Raw genomic sequence first — 19,344 nt, 5'->3', positions numbered from 1 at the left:
AAATGGTATCAGCAGAAAGCAGTGTATTTTTCAACACAAGATCTCATTATTGATTAAATTTATTTAGAGCAACATTTACAAAATAAGGCACAGCCTGAAGTGGTAGCTGACCAGCTAATGTTTGCACTGTGCCTTACAGGGCTCCCAAAGGACCTTGCAGTCAAAGACACCAACACTGATATCATGCTCACAATTACAGGCAAAGTATGATTTAACCTTGCCTGCTTTATCTCCATTTGCCTGCTGCTCAGCACAGAGATTCATAAATCTTCTGCACACTGATGCCAGCATTTTTGCAACCCTTCTTCACCCATTTCAAAAGGATTGGCTTGGCTGGGCTAACCTTTTAAAAAAAAAAATAAAAAGGAAAAAGGTATCTTTCAATTCATGTAAGCATCCCTTTTCTCTTGGTCCAGACAACAGGTTGCCTCTCAAAGGATTCATCAAGATTTGAAATGCAGACATCAACCTAAGTCTGCTGCCACAATTACCCTGATCAGAATAACCCATGCTCTTCTGAAACCTGAATTTTAAGAAAATAAAATCAGTCATTTTTCCCCAAGCTCTCATTGCTGGGCCTTGCATTATTAAAGATAAATCAATCTCACGTATGCTGGCTACACCCTAGTATTCAGCCATCTGTCGTGACCTATAAGAAATGTCCTGGCTCATGGGAAATGGCAGGCAAGAATTTAATACCATAATTCTTCCCAGCTTTTCTTACCCTCACTGACAACTAGTAACACAGTAGACAAGGCTGACACTACAAGAGGGATGTGAGATTAGGATGCTTACATTTAGGTGCTTATACAAGTGCCAGGTGTCTAAACTCCCACAGCGACCTAACATGGAGCTTCATCACTCTCTAGACTCTACACCATTGACTACAATGTGAGCTTGGGTATTGTCCATCCAATTCCACTGCCTGAATAAAGACACCCATCATCATTTGAGATGTGCTGGCACTACCAAGATGTGATGGCAGACACAATCCAAGCCCCATGGGAAATCCATATTACTGTGGAACAGGAGCAGACAGGACACTTGGCATATTTCACACAGTACTAATGCTGAAAAATTCTGCCCCTAGGTCACATGTGAGAAGAAATTAGATGCCTAAATATCAGTGCTTTTAAGTTTAATCCTTAAACTGAGTCCTGTCTTTCAAGGATCACTTTACACTGATTACCCAGCTAGCTCAGAGAAAGAGTTTTAATCTGAGAACTCAAGTCAACACCTCCGCATCATTTTGATGGTATTTTTACACCTCTGCAGCAACGCTGGCTATGAACTTGAGCTTTTTTTTTCTTTTCTTTTTTGTTGCATTAAATTAAATTGGAAACCTTGGAAAGTAAATGAAATTTCATGCTAGGAATGCTGCTACAGTGGTGCTTAGGAGTGCTATTACAGCACTCAAGCATGTAGGCAAAATGTGAAGACTCTTTCACATTTATACATCAGAAAGAAGGGGCCTTTTTAGTGATACTCTAGTAGACCCTTCCCACTCATCAGAACAATCTCTTTTTCACCAAATACTACCACTTGGACTATGCAGTGCTGACAAGATCATGCATACTGGTTTTCAAACAGCTCATGGGACAGTAGATACTATCCTCTAACACAAAGTAAACATACACCTTTGCCTTGATAACAGTTACATTTTATCATCTTATTTTAGTTTTGGGGTGCATCTGTGTGCTTCAGTCTCTGCAAAGAACAGAACATTCTATTCCTACAAAAAGAACGTCTATTCCTCCATTGGATGCAGTCATTGTTCATAGCAACTTAACCAAGACAGTAATGCTGCTTCTAAGTCTAGGAACAAGAGTGGTAGGACCACATTGCAACTTCCTAGCTTTCTCCTAACTCTTTTCAATTGCTATTTCCAAAGCATGAGAATATAGAAGTGACAGCTTAATTCTATTGAATAATTTTTTTTTTTCTTCTGGATGATCTTCATATCAAAATCAAAATCTAACAAATGCTTACAAGGAAGTGAGAGAGGAGCATTTAAGAAAGAATAAGTCATTTGTGGTGATTCCTCTACAAACTATAATTTAAAGTGCTGGAGGCCTCATTTTCATACAAACACTAAAATTTTAAGCACCAGGAACCATAGCTCTTCATTACTGGGTTCTTCAATAAACTTTATGCTTTACACTGAAAAAGCTTAAGAGGTAATTTTTTCCATCAGCACACAAGAGATTTAAGTATGTTCCTTCTGCTGACATCACTGGAAGTTTGAAGTGGACATCCCTCCCATGCTTAAAACAAAACCAAAATAATCTCCCTCTCTTTTAGCTAGTCCATATAGGCTGCCAATCGTATTTTCTCTGGTGAAAAATACATGCTGTAAAATATAAGGAAGCTACATCAGGAAAGTACCTGAGGAAGGATAACCACTGGAGGTCACTCAGAATATTTTGCTGTCAAAGACTGTTTTAACTGAGGTATTTTTATCATAATACTGTGATAGTGCACAGCATTGATTACTTTCCATTAAAGTCATAAAAAAGCACTGAAGTTCCCTACTGTTCTAAAAAGAAAAGTGGATAAAAAGAGGGGAAAAAAAAACCCTAACACACACTTGAATTAGTACCATAAATAGAGTTTGAGGGTCCATAAACAATTTCTTTCTTCCCTTCATCCTTGGCTAGTATGTCCGTTATGAAAATACATGGCTAGAAATTCTATGTGCAGTTTCTGAGTGGCAACTTAAAATACCTTTGCAAAAGCCCATACTGCAGCAGCTAAGAGCCTTCACCACAGTTTTAGTGGTTTGTGTGAAGCCTCAATCTGAATCAGTTCCTTTGGTGTCCCAGAGTTGGATAAACCAGCAAGGCAGTGTATGTTTTTATGCTATAAATGCCCTCTATGGTCAACAATTCACACAGAATAACAAAAATCACAAGCAATTTTCCCCTACTACTTAAAGTAAGGGAGAACCAACTGGTTTTATTCACCAGAAGTAAATTAACTTCTTTGTAAAGTGAAATATTCAGTTCCCAGTAAGCGCAGAGCAGGTGTAGGAAGGAGGCAGGAATGAACACTAAATGAGGGAATGAAAGACACAGGCAAGGTGCAGCTATGCTCTGTAATACAGTTGCAGCCTTAGGGAATTTTAGCAATATCAAGATAACTCAAGTGACTAAAGTTGGAACAAATCAAAAAATATGGAGGTACAGAGCATGCAGAGAGCAGCAGGGACTGGGAAACTGAAGGATGGTCCTGACCTGCTGCAGAAGAGATCTGTAACTATAAAGAGTTGCTAAACTTGGAGTAAGCGACTGAAAAGCTTTGGTGGCCTCTGCTGGCAGATTAATTGTGCTATGGGTGGTCAGACAAGAGGACTGGCAGCAAGGCAACACAGCGTATCAAGAGAAACGTATTACACTGCATGCTTCCATTGGGCCCCAGGTGCAACCCTGATTCATGTTAAGTAGCGTAAAAGAAACCCCATGACAATCAGTGGGATCACACACAGAAATCAATGCTAAGCAGCAAGAATATAAAGGTAAGAATAAAATCCTTAGTTTGAGGAATGACCATAAACCAATGAACAAATTTAAAACGTAAGTTCTTTGATGTAGGAAGCAGTAATATGCTCTCTGGCTGGAAAGCCTCTTGTTCAATCGAATCCCAATATGCAACTAGAGTTCCCATGGAGTGCTGCAATAGAAATAACACTTAATGTGAGTCCCTGCTGCTGGTCCTTTCCTAGACTTGTTACTTATGAAAGACTATCTGATCTTCCACTTAGGAGAACAGAGTTCAAGCAGTGGCAAAGGCTCTCTGTGAGGTCATTATCCAGCAAATCTGACCTGAATAAAAAACTGCACTAAAAATCTGCAAACACTAGGATGTTTGGATGCTATGGCAAAGTCCAAGAAAAGTCAAAAGCCTAGAAGCATAAATTAATATACCAAGAAAAGAAAAAGGCATATGGTGTACCTGCTGCCTTGAGCAGCAATAAATTACCAGCAGCACACATCTGACTGCATAATTTCAGCCCCTTCCTAGTATTCCAGTTCTAGATGCCATCTGCAAATAAGCAAGCAAGTTAACTTCAAAATGTTCATGTCCTGCCCCTTTTCAATCTGCCAGAAGAACTGAGAGTAGGCTAGTACCTGCCACCTTTGCCACCCCAAACCTCTCACTGAGGTCAAGCCTTGGCTTTGCTGCTGTGTGTTTCATTCTCCCTGCTAGAAATCACCACACCTATGATTGCTGTACACACTCTCCTTTTAAACTATTCAAGGTTTTATAATTTTAACAATATTCCTTTCAAGTGAGCTCAAACACTGACAAGCTCCCCTCTTCTCCACCTGCTCTGTGCTTGCAACACAACTTTCACCTTTGGGAATACTTCCCTCCAAGGTCATCTTCTGCAGCAAGGCTTGTGGGTCAAGGTTTAAGGACTGTGCAACCTCCTCTCTCTATGTCCCTCCAAAATCTCCTTTTCTTCATTACAAAGGAGGATATGTTATTAATGACACTAAAGTCTGCCAAAATCTCAGATTTTAAGCACAGTAACAAAAGGCCAACAGTAAGGATAAGAAACCCACTTAGTGGGTTATCAAGTTGTTATCGTCCACCAAATTGTTCATGCAAGGAAGTGCTCATCCTTATTTTTACCAAGAGAAAAAACTGAAGCATGGGCAGAATATCTGTCCCAGTCTCGGTGAAGCACAACTACCACTGACTGCTGCGAGTTCCCATTAGATCCTCAAGACCATGCTTACGCTGGGAGGTTAAAAGCAGGTTGAAGAACATTTTCTTGATGGCAGCATTGTCTGGCACTGAAAGACAATGTGACAGTGTGAAAATGTAAAGCCTAAACCACTTGGTCAGTATCCCAGTGTAACTCAGGGCTTAAGCCAGGAACTGGAACATTCCCCTTGAGTGCTAGCACAAGTCTTTTAGCTAAACTTTATTTCTGGCCACATCATGAAATGCAAATCAACTCTACCTATACCTAGGTTAATGTGTGGAAAAGCAGTGCTAACTGATAGGAAAACTATTTCATTCACAAAAAAAAAAAAAAAACACAACAAAACAACACAACCAAAAAAAAACAAACAAAAAAAAGGATAATTAAAAAATCCCAGCATGTTATTCTGTTTATTTTGTTTTAAAAGCAGCATAAAAACCTCCAGCCTAACGTAAAGATCATAAACATCAAACTCTTTCCAGACCAGGCATGGGAAAACTGCATGAAAATAAAGGCGTTAAATGAATGAAAGCAAATGTCTTTTCTATGTTAACAGTGTTAATATAGAAATAAGCCAAATGCATTCTAGTGAATAAAAAATTGAGTCTGAATTTAATCCCTTTCTTTTTCTTCTTTTCTACAGCCTAGACCTTTGTATTCCCATTGATATCATGGCCTCAAGTGATCCTCACAACATTCACAGCATGATATTATATCTATCTTATTGGGAAACAAAATGATAAAATAAATCTATTATTTGACTTAAGCGTTAAAGTGTTTAAATGGCTAAGCTGATTTGATTATCAGCCCATTGGTCTTAGTATTATAAATTAACCACACAATTTTGACAGAGCTTCCAGCTATCTAATGCCTGAAAACATGATTTTGTTTAAGCACTTATTGTGCTACGGTTTTTTATTTTTATTTCTTGAAATATCAATTAATTGGTTCTGGTCAATAAAAAAATGTATATAAAAAGGTTTACGATGGAATGACATTCGCACTCACACATTTGCTGTGTCCTACACCAGTTAAAAAGCCATTGCAGTCTCCAGTTACAGTGCTCAGAGCTCCGGCTGCACTTTTAAAGCACCAACTGTTAGTTAATTTTGTCAGCATAAACACCCAATAAAATTTTATGCTGTGTTTGGCTCTCATTAAAGATGAAAAACAGCAGGAAGAGCAGCACCCACAAATAAACACAGACCAGGACGGCTCTGGCATCACCAATACCCAGAGCTCATTTAGATTTGGGGCTCATGGCTCCCCATGCTGGAGGGCAGAAATATGGAGAATGAAATCCCACACACCACTGGAAACCCACTGGGCTCTCCACAGCCCTACCATAACACTCCTAGCAAACATTTGCTGGGGGAAGAATGGTCCTTCTCCAACCCCTCCCTCATGCACCCCATAAAACCTTAAAATAACACCTGTTCTAGGCTAAGCATGCAGTTGCTGGTGTGTATTTGCACAAAGGTACAAAGCCCACGGCTCCTTTTGCTCCCTTTCACCCCAAATACCCTACACAAGACGCTCCATCAACACCAGGACTAGAAGAGCCTGCTCCTCCCCAGGCTGCATCTTGCAGTCAGATTCCCTCCAGTCACGGAAAGCATGACCCCTACGAGGAGGTTTCTGATCACTCAGGGCATTTGTAAAGTCACCCTGGCCATTTCCTTTTGTGTTCGCATCCTTCAAAGGGGCATTTGAGCTTTCCACTGAAATTTGTAGTCCTGAACCTGCCACCAGCCCTCCTTGCAAAATTTCTTGTTAATGGGAACTTTACAAGACAGCTGACACTCAGTCCCAAGAAGCACTCGGGGAAACGTGTCTGGAATTAACTGACAAAACCCATCAGGTTTACAGGTCGAATTACAGAGAAAGCAGAGTTCACGGTCTGAAATAATACATGATCTGGTCAAGACCTTGCTCCTTCAGCTGTTATTCTTGAAATCCTTAAGGCTGTGTTACTTCAGGTATTAGAAATTTCTAAAATATACTTTCCATTTACATCAACTGAAGCAAAACTCCTCTCACTAATTCACCACCTGTACCAGATAACGTCAAATGGAAATTTAGAATTTACAAGACAGAGAATGTGATAAGAATTAATTTCAAACATTTCCCCATAAGTTCCCTGGCATTTTTCCGTGATTTAGACTTCACCATTCCTAGTTTTGACAGGTTTTACCTCTGCAGCTGCTTTGTGAAGGTTCTCCAACAAAGGACAAGGAAGGTAAAGAATCTATACAAACTGGTAGAGGAGTAAGACTTAAATCAACACCACACAGTTCCATGCCATGTGCAAAACAAAACCTTGTTCTGTAAGGATCCAAACTAACACCCAATTTCCTAGTGGACAGAGGACGCAAGTCTACAGTTTGCTCCTCCTTTGCCCACAGCTTTCTCCTGTTGACATCTACAGTGGGCAAGAGGCAACATGCTTTATAGAGAGGGATATGCTGGTGGGATGTCAGGAGCACATGCTGATGAGCCAGCAGGCTTTTAAATGGACAATGGCTGTTACCTTCATTTTCCATGGCCAACATGCTCAGCTTCAGACTATCGTCTCTACCTAGCCTGCAGCTTTCACAGAATTTAAGATCATTATTATTATGTTAAGCTTGGCAGATTTGCTGGTTTACACTCAGCACCTTACTTCACTGCCTACCCCTTCTCCCGGCTTTTTGCTTAAACCATCAGCAGTCTGAAGGCAAATCCATGTTTATATGGGGCTACAGCATCCAGCAGGATTGGGCCTCGATCTCGGCTGGGACTCCCCTGCCGTGCTGTATTGGACTACTCTGAAAGGTTCATGTTTTGAGATGGCAGTGTAATTTCCAAGGGACTGCCCTCTAAGCAAGACTGGATTTTGAAGATAGCTGAGTGATAATGTTTCAAAGCCCTGCCAGCTACGTCAAGTCCTACTTTAATACTAAGTGTGGAAGTCAACCTTGCATTCCCACTAGTGTATTAAAATTCAAAAATATACTGCTTAGCTGTGCCTATACATGGCAACTTATCACACACAGTAAAATAAAATGTGCGAGTAAAACCGGACTCATTTCTGCTTCAGCAGTAATACAGAGGAGCTACGACAGCATCCTTATCTTCATTTTCTGCATCCAAGAGTGCTAGAAATTCTGTGGCTCTATTACTGCCATAACTTTAGAAGTATTGAATCTCGCTACAATTAAACCAACATAAATAAGTAGTAATTCAACTGAAACTAGTGCAATTCACACGAGTGGAATAGTTCATGTAAAAGAGAAGAAAATTAGATTCATCCAGTGTGGTTGCACTAATTTCTTATTAATTGTTGAAAGAATAAGCCAGTATAAAAAACAAAAAAAAAAAACAAAAAAAAACCTTTCTCATACCTTCTTAAAAGGACATTACTGGCCTGTTGACCATGGCTATACAAACACCGCACTGTCCCTTTAGATCAGGGCAACTCCCTGCAAAGGTTCATTTCTGTAGGAACACCCCACATGAGCAATTTGCTTTTACAGGTTAATTTTGTTCTTTCCAGAACAATGAGAGAGCAACCAAGGGTGCAATCAAAACTCGATTTCCAGTTCAGCTTAATTGAGTGTACTTTACTTTAACAAATACTTCAAATTACTTCGTTGAGTTGTTTTCACACCCACTTTCTTACATACCAATATTGCTAATTAGTACAATTGTCTCTCCTTTAAAAGGAAAAAAAAAAAAACAAACCCCAACACAACAAGCTGTCCAAATGATTTGCTGTTATCCTTGAGCATTCATTATCATTGATTAAAAATCAGGTTACAGTTATTCAAACAGATGTCCTAACCTCAACACTTTGATTCAACAAGTTTTTCTTAATGCTTACACACTTAAAGATGAGAGGAAGGGTGGTTGCTTAGAGTCTGTTATAGCCCAAAACATGTCCTGTAAAACACAGGAATCCATGATGGAAATGCACACCATTTGTTCAGGTTTAACTCAGTATTGTTTTATTTTACCATACAGCCTGATTGACTCTCATCACTCCTGTTGAGCCAGGAAAACACTTGTCTCCTACTCACCCATCAGGATCAGGACTGGGAACAGGTTAAAGCCTAAAAAATATTTAAATGTCTAATAAAACATCAGTGCAATTTAGGTAATAAAATGACTGCATTGCCTTCAAAACACACACAAGCTATTCAGATACTCATCAGTGAGGCACTACCAGAACATATAGGCATATGCCAAAGGACTTGTACTGACATCTCACAGCACAATGGGTCTCAGGGTTAGGTGACCTGATGCAGAAGACAGACACTGACCATCTTCAAGAGTGAGCTCCACACAAAACCACATATTATAGTCATTCAAAAATGTGGCCAGAGAGAAGTCAAAAGAGATCGAACCAGCTGTAGTCTTGTGCCAACGAGTGTGCACTAATGCGCAGCTGAGGCTGGTGTACAATGCTGGAGGCTCTGACCATTACCCTCCAGACTGTGCATGTCAGCCACTGTTTTGGCTAAATCTGTTTTCATATAAAATAATGAGACTGTGCACCCCACTCTCCCCAGGAGACACTATGGATTTCTGTCTTCCCCACTCCAAAGAACAGCCCTGTGCTCTCCACTGGTCCCTCTCCAAAAGAGAGGTAGGAGGCCTCCTGCTGTGGAGCAGCCTGTCTCCTGATAGACATGGCAGTCCCCCAAAGGACAGGAGCTAGTGGGTCTCTGAATCCTCATCACACTTAGGACACCAGATCCACAAATCCTGCTCCATGGGTACCTCCTTGCTCACTGTACCCACACGGAGGATCCCAAATAGAAGTAATTTCTTTCTTTAGGAACACCTCTGATGTTTTCTGTGGATTTTCCTCCCTCAAGATAAATGAAATTGAGAGTTCCAACGTGAAACAAAGCGCTTTCTCACAGCATCTTCCTTGGTCCTAATCTAAGAACACAAGTCACATTTAAAACACAATTTCTGTGCCTTGCATTGGCTGGCATGGGTCTTTGGACTGCTGAATAAAAGCCAAAGCCAGGATTTGCAACGTGCAATGCTGAGAAGCCCAAGTCCCCATATGGAGTTAGCCCTCATTAATTCCTTCAAGGAGTCTGTCAAAATGTTACAGCTCGGAAGTGAACCTCAAATTCTTACACCAGAATCTGAATATTTTTCCAATAATATGCACTTCCTTAATTGGAGCCGAAGCCTGCTCCCAGCCCACACAAGAGAGGTGCTTGGTTTCATACAGACTCTCAGCGGCTGTAGGGCTCACCACCCCAACCACCTGAACACATCAGAAATGTTCCTATGACAAAGCTTTTCATTACAACATTGGGGTGAATCCTCTTGCCTTCCTCCTACAAATTGTCTTAAGAAAGGCAACAGGATTAGTCACAGGCAGGAAAAAAAGAGCATTAGAAGCTGTATGCAACACAAACTGTCTCAAAAATAGTTCTCCAGCTATAAATCACAATCTTGCAATAGCACTCAAGTGGCTTAGAGCTAGATCTTGGTTAAAATCAGATAAAAAGCATTACATAGAAATGTCAAAAAAAAATACGTTTTAGTGGGCATGTGTTACTAGAGTTTGGAATTACAATCAAGCTATCTACTTAAGGACTTTAATCATATCTCACCTTTAAAGTGTTACCTCCTTTGCTTATCACAACTGTGCAAAGCTGCAAATCTTGCAAAGGAAATTTGAAGTCTTAAGTGCCCATTGCCTAGTTAGAGGAAAACTCACAGTGAGGCCAGGAAGAAATGAGTGACTTTGCCTCACTGTGAGTTGGCATTGGCAGCTTTTTTGAGTTGACACAATGTGAGGACTTATGTTTGGGGGGGGGAACCCAACACACACTAACAAGTTTTTGTTTTTTTCATGAGCAATGGAAACAAGAGTGTTTGATTTACAATGGATTTCTGCCCCGCATTATTTGCACAATCTACTCCCATTTGCAAATACCCCAGCTGTCACCCATGTCTGCCTCTTTTCCACCATAAACTTTCAGTTCTTCTGTAAGTTCCTGCTATACTCCTCCTTTTCTCCCATTCCCTCAGTCTTTACATAGCCGGTGACAGGCAAAGGACAGCCCGTGATGTTGTTACAGTCACGTGCTGACTGGGTGCCTGGGACAGGGTAAAAAGGAGGTATGGGCACATTTCTCCCTGTTTCTTCCTCTGCTCTGATATTAAATAGTCTTTCTCTATTAAGCTACTAATTTCCACAACACTTGTAGAAAGCTGTCATTTGCAACACTTCTGTTTTATGTGCTATCATTTCTGAACTCTGCAAGGTTTCCTTGCAACTGAATCAGTCAGTCATGCATGGAGCCTTCTTGTGTTTTAATTAAAAACCTGAAACCATTAAGGCAGTCAATCTTCTGACTTGAAAAAAAAATAAAAAATTATTTCCAATGGAAAAAATATGCACATCCTACAGCATTTGAAAATAAGATGAAGATGCCTTCAAGACAAATACAAATGTATCAATTATCATGTGCTAAGAATACACACATTTGAGCCCCAGCTCTTCCTTCTCCGTGGAAGTGTCACGTCAGCAGCTTGATACAATAAATTCTTACTGATATGCAATAACCTTAGCTTTTCTACCAAAAACTCAAAGAGAAACAGAAAGTGCAAGGAAAGGAGGCCCAATGTTGAAATTAGAGAAAATATCCACAGTGAACCTTCAATTTAAGGCCCCTGAACTACACGAAGTGCTTATGCATGTGTTCAACTTCAAATATATGATTAGTCATGGAGCTAAGTAAATAATTTCAGGAGAGTCATCTAATCTGTTTGTGTACCTCCACAGCCCTCATCATGTCACATCTTTTAATACTCACATAGTCTTATGATTAGTGGGTTTAATCCTAAAAAGATCATATGAGAGAAGGAGATATAACTGTATTCACTTTCAGAAGGAGAGGTATGAGAGAAATCTCCGTGCCTAAGAGTTTGTAGAAGGAGGTCTCCTCTGACCAGACATGAAGTACCCAACCACGTGAACAGAGCACCAGTATCTCCAACAACAACACTACATCAAGTGTAGAAGATGGAACAGGAAGCCAGTATTGAGAGATGAAATAAAAAAAGAAGTTAGCACAGCACCATTTCTGGTGAAAGGTAAATTCTGCATTTCTTTAAGGTGCATCCCATTAGCTAATGCAGAATCATGACTCTTTACAAAGTGCTAGCCTGAAAAAGCCATTTGAAATCTTTGGGGTGCAAAAAAAAATATCCACCATAAAATAGAAACATAAACACTGAAAAACACTTCAAAGAGTTGCAGAAGAACAGTGCCAACAGAATTGCCTACAGGAGGGCACATACACCTACAACACTAGTTTATAGTGCAGTGCATCAGTGCTTGCAGACAAGGTCCATGTTCATTACTACCAACAAAAGGTTAATGCACATTTGATCTGGGCCAGGTGCAAGTACCCAATTCATTTCAGTTGAATTCAGCAGAGTGCACAATAAGGTGTTTTATCCCAGCTAATTTTTTTAATGCAGGCTATGCAAACACCCCATGGCAAGAAGCAAAAGCAGCAGATAAAGATATACCTGATCCCACTTCACACACCAGCACAAATCCTTACCTTAGAACCATTTTAACCCTTTCTGAAGCAGGAGCGCGAGTTAGGACGGTTCCAGCACTTAGGGCTGTGGGGCTGGAGCACCCTGAGTCCAGGGACTCGGTTGGGCACCCCAGAGCCGCAGCCCGATCACGCTGCCCTGGGCGCGGCGGGGCGCAGTGCCTGCCCGCCCGGAACCAGGGGCTCCCGAGCGCGGTGGGCCACGGAGGGATGCTCAACTTCGCCAAGTGATGGCAGCGCGGGGGTTCCTGCCCGGGCCGGGGGCACGCTCTCAGCTACAGGTTTAGGGTAGAAGCAGTGGAGGGTGCGAGCCAGGCAGCCTCACCTCAAGGCACCCCACCGAGCCGCGCTCCCTCCGCACCCCGCGGCCGGTCTTACCTTGGGCCCCTTGCCGCTGGAGCAGCGGACGTTGTTGGTCACCCCGGCCGTCTGGTTCATGCTGGGGCCGGCGGGCGGGCAGGAAAGTTCGGCTCAGTGCGCGGCACCCCGCGCAGCGTCGTCCGCGCACCCGCGGAGCGGCAGGAGGATGGAGAGAGCGGACCGGTACTGCTCGCTGCGGGACTTTGCCCCTGTCCGCTGGGGTCTGCGCGTTGGCAGCGCTCCCGGCTTCCCGGCTTCAAAACAAAACCCGAAACACCCCCCCTGCCTCGCTCTCCCCCGCCCTCCACAGCAGAGGAGAGGCGAGCCTAGTTCTGCCCGCCCCCCGCCCTCCAGGGCCGCCGCGGTAGCGGGGAGGGATGGATGGGATCCGCGCTGCTCCGCGGGACGCACCGCCCCACGCCGCGGTGGCCACAGAGCCCGGCGGGGCCTCGCCCCCGACTCTCCCCGGGGAGCCCTCACTTCTCCAGCGGTATTTTGTTTTAATCTTCCCCAGCGTGGGCCGTGGGAAATCGCATTAGAACCCGCCCGGGTTTCCCCCAGGGTCGGGTTTGACCCGCTGGTGCTGGGCATCCAGCTGTTTCCAGTGAATTAAGTGCTTGGTTGTGCTTTGATTGACAGATGTTTACTTAGTGCCAAGCTGCAGGATTTGGGTCTTACTTTTTTCCATAATTCTTCTTCCAGGTGTGCTAGAGTTCAGGGCTTTTTTTGGTTTGTTTTGGTAAAATAAGGGCTGCACAACCGACTCAGCATTGATGGTAAAACTGTGGTCTTTAATTTTTAAGGTTTTGAGGTCATGAGTCATTATCCAGATATTTTCTCCTATCCCTGTTCCACCTCTCCACTTCAGCCCATGAGGCCGGACGCTGTCTCTCTGTTCTTGCAACAAAAACTCTGTGAAATTCAGTTCACAGAGTAGCAAAACCAAGACAAACGGCCCCAAACACTCCCCAAAACACACAAACAAAACCCATACAAGCAAACAAAAAAGGCTAAAGATAAAAGACCCACCTTATGCCTGAGTAATAAGGTCTAGATAGCCAAGGCTAAGTGCATCCCCACTTCATCTTGTCGAATTGCTGTTTGTTTAATAGATAGTTTCACGTATGTTTGTCATGTTTCTACAGCATATTTTAAAATTTTAAATAAATAAAGTCCTTCTTGACATTGATCCTTTTTCGGTGTAAGAAGAACAGAAATGTTCTGGTTGCTCATCATGCACCAGAACCAGTGCTGCTTTGAAGAATCCCAGCTCCTTCATTTCTGAAGAGCACATACCCCATCACATGCTTAAATGGCTGTATCTTCCAGCCCAGTGGCTAAAATGGATTTAGAGAGGAAACTGTGAAGGGAGATAGCAGAAGAAAGCATAACTAAAAGGTAAACTCAGTTAGAGCCCGTGGTCTTCCAGCTCTGGGGCAGGAGAAAGGTCCCAAAACCACAGTGTATTGTCAAACATTCCTCCCTCTCAGTAGGGCACACTGATTTTCAGAGTAGAGTAGACATAGCAGGACAGGTTTGATAAGAGAAACAGGTCCCTCAGGGTAGAAACCATCTTTTCAGGGTCAGTCCTTTCTCTCCAAGGAGCTCTCATGTTGTAATGACCACAATCTTCTCTCATTGCTTTCCTAAACCAAGGTGTTTAGCTCACAAATGTTGCCAGTAAGTCCATCTCAGGGATGTGTGCCCCACCAGCCTCTGTGAGCTATGGGTGCTGGCACCCTGGCTGAGCCATCAAGCATGCTCAGCCCCAAATACCACATTAGCACTATTCTCTGGTACAGCCCTCTAATGGCTTTTACTTTTTTGTACAGATTAAGATCTGGAGTTTATAGCTCCGACTGCTGTTCAAGCTTTCGTATCTTCCCAAGCATATGTCTGCTAATAAATCTGACTATAGACTTGGAGTTGCATATCTGATGGGTCCTGGCTGCATTATGCTTTCTCAGTATAGTGTGTTGCACTGAGACATGCAGAAGTCCCTGGAATTATTTGCGATTGTACAAACACACAGAACAATTTTTGAAGAAAAAAAAAACAAAACACAAAAACCCCCAACAAACCAACAACCAAACCCCCCCCAAAAAAACCCAAACAACAAACCTAACCCACACATGCCCTCCCCCCCCAAAAAAAAAGAAATCAGAAACCCAAACCCATAAAGGCAAACAAAGCTGCCCAAAGATATTTTAAATCCATGGTAAACCCTTCTGGCCACTACATGGAGCAGGTGTAAAAAATCTGTATTCTCTTGCACTTTTAAAAGCAAATTCTTCATGGAAAAAAAAAATGGGTGGGGGTAAGAATAAAATATATTCTTGCCTACATTCTTCCTAACACAACAAATTTTGCATTACACGGATGGATCATGGGACTGTTACCCCATGCTGTTTTATCACAGTTTTGTCCTGAAGCAAAGCAGGATATGAAAGATACCACTCCACTACCCTTTCCAAGGAGCAGCCTTCTCTTCATTCTGCAGCCAGCCTATTAGAGCAGGCAGGGAGTCTATTTTAACTATAGGGCACATTTTGTCTTGTACCCTGCCAAGAGTGAGTCAGAGAAAGTCTCCCGCTTCCTCTAATTTTTCTACTTAGTTCTTGCCCCACTCATGGGAACCTCTGTTCAACCTGAAACCAAGACAAATCTTATGGCATTGGACTTCCCTTCTATATAGGAAAAGGCAGCTTCCAACTGGGATAGTGAGGAGAGTTCACAGGAGAAGGCTTTTGCTTTCAAAAATATAAGCATGTTGATGTTTACTGACCCTGGAGAGGAGACTGCTGAATGCATGGTGGAAGCACAGTCTTTGAAATCTGGGAGGAATTGATTCAATTCCAAACTCTGCCCAGGGCTCTCTACATGATCCTGGGGAAAAAAAACATCACCACCTTCCTTTGCCCTTCTGTGCTCCTCTTGCACTGAGGAAGATCCCACTTCTGCTCGTCCACTTACAACTTCCCTAAAGCAGCACATATCCATGCAGTCCTATAGTCTAGCATAATCTGGCCCTTCTTTCAGTGAGGGCCCCTAAATATTGCAGAAAAGCAAATGTGAAATCATCACAGCCTGTTGTTCTTTAAACTGTAGCATTTTATATACCTAGACAAGAATGGACAACGACACAAACAGCACAAAGTTTTCAACTGCCTGTGAGAAAAGCAATTTATAGATTAGCATTCGTAGACTGTTCAGTGAAGTGCAAAGGGACAACAATATACTGTCATATAAGCTGTAGCATATAAACATCCCTTGGCATTTTACACTTTGAAAAGGATTATACATAAGCTCAGCTGAGAACAGTATTAAAAGGAATCTCAGTCATACTTTTGGGGAATATTTAGTAAGAGAGCTAATCTGTCTTTGGAGCTGAGCTAAAGCTATGTAAAATGGATGCAAGGAAATTCATCCAATCATGACAGAAGATTTTTTTTAAAAAAAGGAAAATTTTGAAACCAAAATGATGTCATAAAATTTAGTAATGTGTTAAGTGCCTTTTTTCTTTTGAGTTCTTCAAACTCATATTTTACAGATGAACTCTGTAAAATTGAGAGAAAATCAGAATAAAGAGCTTTACATATTTATCCTGACTCCAAAAGTTGAGGCTTTAGGAGAAATATCCGGTGTTACAAAACTCAAAGATAAAACAGCAGGACTCCTAATGTTGTTAAAGTCAGTTAGTTTCAAGTCCCAGTCAGACTTAGATGAGCACCTTTGAAATATCTCCCCATTTTTATAAGTCCTTCCCAGGAGCCTGTTTTGATCTGAATTTGAGCTCTCTGGGGCATGGTATCACATGGTATCCAGCAGCACTTGAACCTGTTCTGTCCCCCTTATTTGGGTCTCTGTAAAGGGGTTTTAAGGTTTTCACAATAATATGGTGAAGACACAACACTTCTGATTTCCTTCACTGATATTTTCAGAAGAAAGCTGGCTGAGCTAGTCTAAAACGTTACCACTGTGATTTTTGACATTTTGTACCTAGAAAGGTACGCCCATTCTGTACAGGTCAAAAGCTGTAGCAAGGCACCACAGAAAGTCTGATGAGAACTTGCACAAAGGTCAAAGTGCTGCAGAAATTGTCAAGGTTTGCCTTGCTCTCCACCTTGGAAGAGAAATGCGATTAAAATTCTGGTTTAAGGAGAATGTTTAGAAAGATGAGTAGTCAACATTCAGCAAGCATGGAGAAGTTGAGAGCACAGGAGACAAAGAGGATGTGAAAACTGAGACCACGGAGTGCTGAAGAACACAACTCTAAAAATCAATGCAGTGATGGATCAGGAACGAATACAAAAAGCACAGCAAGGGAAGGCTATAATTAGATGATTTAGTCATAGCCAGGAACCTGACTGAGCTTTTTGAATTCACTCAAGTGGACATGGTTAATGCAGAGTTTAGCTTGATCATTACAGTTCTTCTCATGACAGCAGCTCAGAGTAGGTTCACAGTGTCTTTTAGTCTCTTTTATGTCAAAATAGGTGAAAACCCGCTAGTACACACAAGGGGTCTCTCACATTATAGAGATCTGATACCTGCAGACAAGGCCAAGCATCTGTTCCAGCTGTGCTTCTAGGACAACTGATGTGGACACAGCAAAATGCTGAAATCAGGAATAATCCCAGCAGCACTTGGACCTTTCTTGTCCACGCTGTGCTCTGTGGCTCAGTAGTGAAATTGCAAAGAGCCAGTCTCCACTCCCAGTTTCCTTTCATTGCTACTAGCAGTGGAGGTTAATTAAAGCTAATGCAGTGACGGGGAAATGCCAGTGTAGAGTAACACTGATGTGAACATTAAGCCTCCCCGGAACAGAACAGAGCCATGCCAGGCTTTGTGAACACGCAGGAAAAAAGAGGGGCTTGGAGTTCCCCAAAAGGTTGATCATGAACAGCAATATTTGCTCAGCAGTCTATAATATATCCCTGCTGTCTGTGACTTAGGGTGAATACCCAAGGTATTCACAGAGCCCAGCTTGGTCCAATATCTTCTCCCCAAGAAGGATCAATTTCAGTACTGAAGTGAGTGCATTTAGACCTAGCTCACAGCATCTCTGCAGTCCCCAACAGCCTTAGCACTGACCAGTGGCAAAACCATTCCTGAAAGAAGTTGATCCAGTGAGAATGAGAAGTGTACAAGAGCAAAAACACCCCTCAGTTTTCTGGTATTGTTCTCCTCCTACTGTACTTGATAGCAGCTTTCACTTTGACCATGTCCATCCTTGTCTCCTCAGCTACATTTTCCAATTCTTCTTTTGTTCACCCAAGATGTGATAGCAAAAGGGAGTTTAAAAAGCAAGCAACAATTAATTCCACAGATGCTGGATCCCTCAGCTTGACCACAATACTCCCCCTGCCTTTCCCTGCCTACTTTTCCCACTGTCACAATTCAGGAGGAAGCTCAAGCAACTGCACATGAGTATGGGACCTAGGAGCCAAGCTTTGCTTTGGCTCAGCGACTGATCCACTGAGTCCTTTCAGCTCCCTGGGTCCTCCACATTTTCTTCCAGCTGCAAGTCAGCTGAGCAGCTGCTCTAAGACTCTTGGAGCACAAACACACCAGATTTGGTAAAGGACTTTAATGGTAGTTTAGCACCCAAGTTAGAAAACAGCCAACCTCACTTTTGTACTTTGTAGATCCCACAGGCTCCTAAATTCACTAGGTATCAGGGATGCCCAGAAAGCCCCAGCTGAGACACTCAGCCTCCATCCCTTGAAAGTTATGAACTTGCCCAGCATTGAAATGAGGGTTTGTAAGGCTAGAGAGGAGAACATCATCTACAGGCTGATGAGAAGGGCTTTTTCTTAGTATTTCTGAGGTTTGTGCCTGATTCTGGAACTGCATTTTACTTTGTTATGCAGCTGCTGGGTAAGCAGTCCTTTGGCCAGATTCATGAACACTCCTGGGTGAATGTCCTAACTATTCGGAATGCTTAAAGCATGGAATTATTAAGTAATAATTTACTTATCCCATTTAGTCTATGAGATCTCCTTATCAAGGAATGTTATTCATCAGTACCACTCTAGCTCTCACTTTAATTTATTTACACTTAATGGCCTTTCAAAGACATCTCTCCACATTACTTTCAGGCACAAGAATATATATGGGTTATTAAATAACATCATGATATATGACATGTTGCAAAAATATTTCATATTTATATAGATTATAAACATAGGAAAAGTCATCCAATAAACTGCCATCAAATGTTCTTGAGGCTAGATTAAGGCTACATGAGGCCTTTTAATTTAATAAATCAATGGGAAATAATTTTATTCAAAACTCACCTTTGCAGAAGCAGCTGTTTGAAGCAGATAAAAGACTGGTATATCTGTATTGAAAATGAAGGGTATCTATCTAACTAAAGCTCTAACGCTACCTTCGCATGAGTGAGAGGGTTTTCTGCAGTGATGCCATAATCCTGCCGACCACAAGATGGTGCAACATTTTGGCCACGCATGAGTTGGGTGACACGTTTAAAGAGCGTCGCTGACCCTTGCACTGGTCACCACATAGATGTTTCGACACTTCAGGTCACTTTTGGCAGGTGTCAAACAGCGTGCAAAATCCATACTACTAAAAAAAAAAAAACCAACAAAACAAACTTTACGAGATACTTCTTCAGAGAAAGTTTCTATTTAGAGCAAACTGAAAATTTTTGCTTATAAAGGGAGGGTTTTG

General features: G+C 42.0%; 1 protein-coding gene across 1 annotated transcript in view; it reads right to left on the bottom strand.

Moving 5' to 3' along the window:
* DPP6 (dipeptidyl peptidase like 6) overlaps positions 1 to 12,986 on the bottom strand; it is a 563,983-nt gene extending 550,997 nt beyond the window's left edge. The window contains exon 1 of the mRNA XM_062621474.1: positions 12,670 to 12,986. Within this exon, the coding sequence (XP_062477458.1) occupies positions 12,670 to 12,729 (60 nt within the window). The 5' untranslated portion in view covers positions 12,730 to 12,986. The remainder of the gene's footprint in view (positions 1 to 12,669) is intronic.
* Positions 12,987 to 19,344: the final 6,358 nt, after the last annotated feature.

This window comes from Pezoporus occidentalis, unplaced genomic scaffold, assembly GCF_034315485.1.
Source record: "Pezoporus occidentalis ecotype Australia unplaced genomic scaffold, CSIRO_AGI_Poc_V1 ctg23, whole genome shotgun sequence".
Lineage (NCBI taxonomy): Eukaryota > Metazoa > Chordata > Aves > Psittaciformes > Psittacidae > Pezoporus > Pezoporus occidentalis.
The sequence above is the reverse complement of the archived record's forward strand: the minus strand, read 5'-3'. Positions and strand labels throughout refer to the sequence as shown.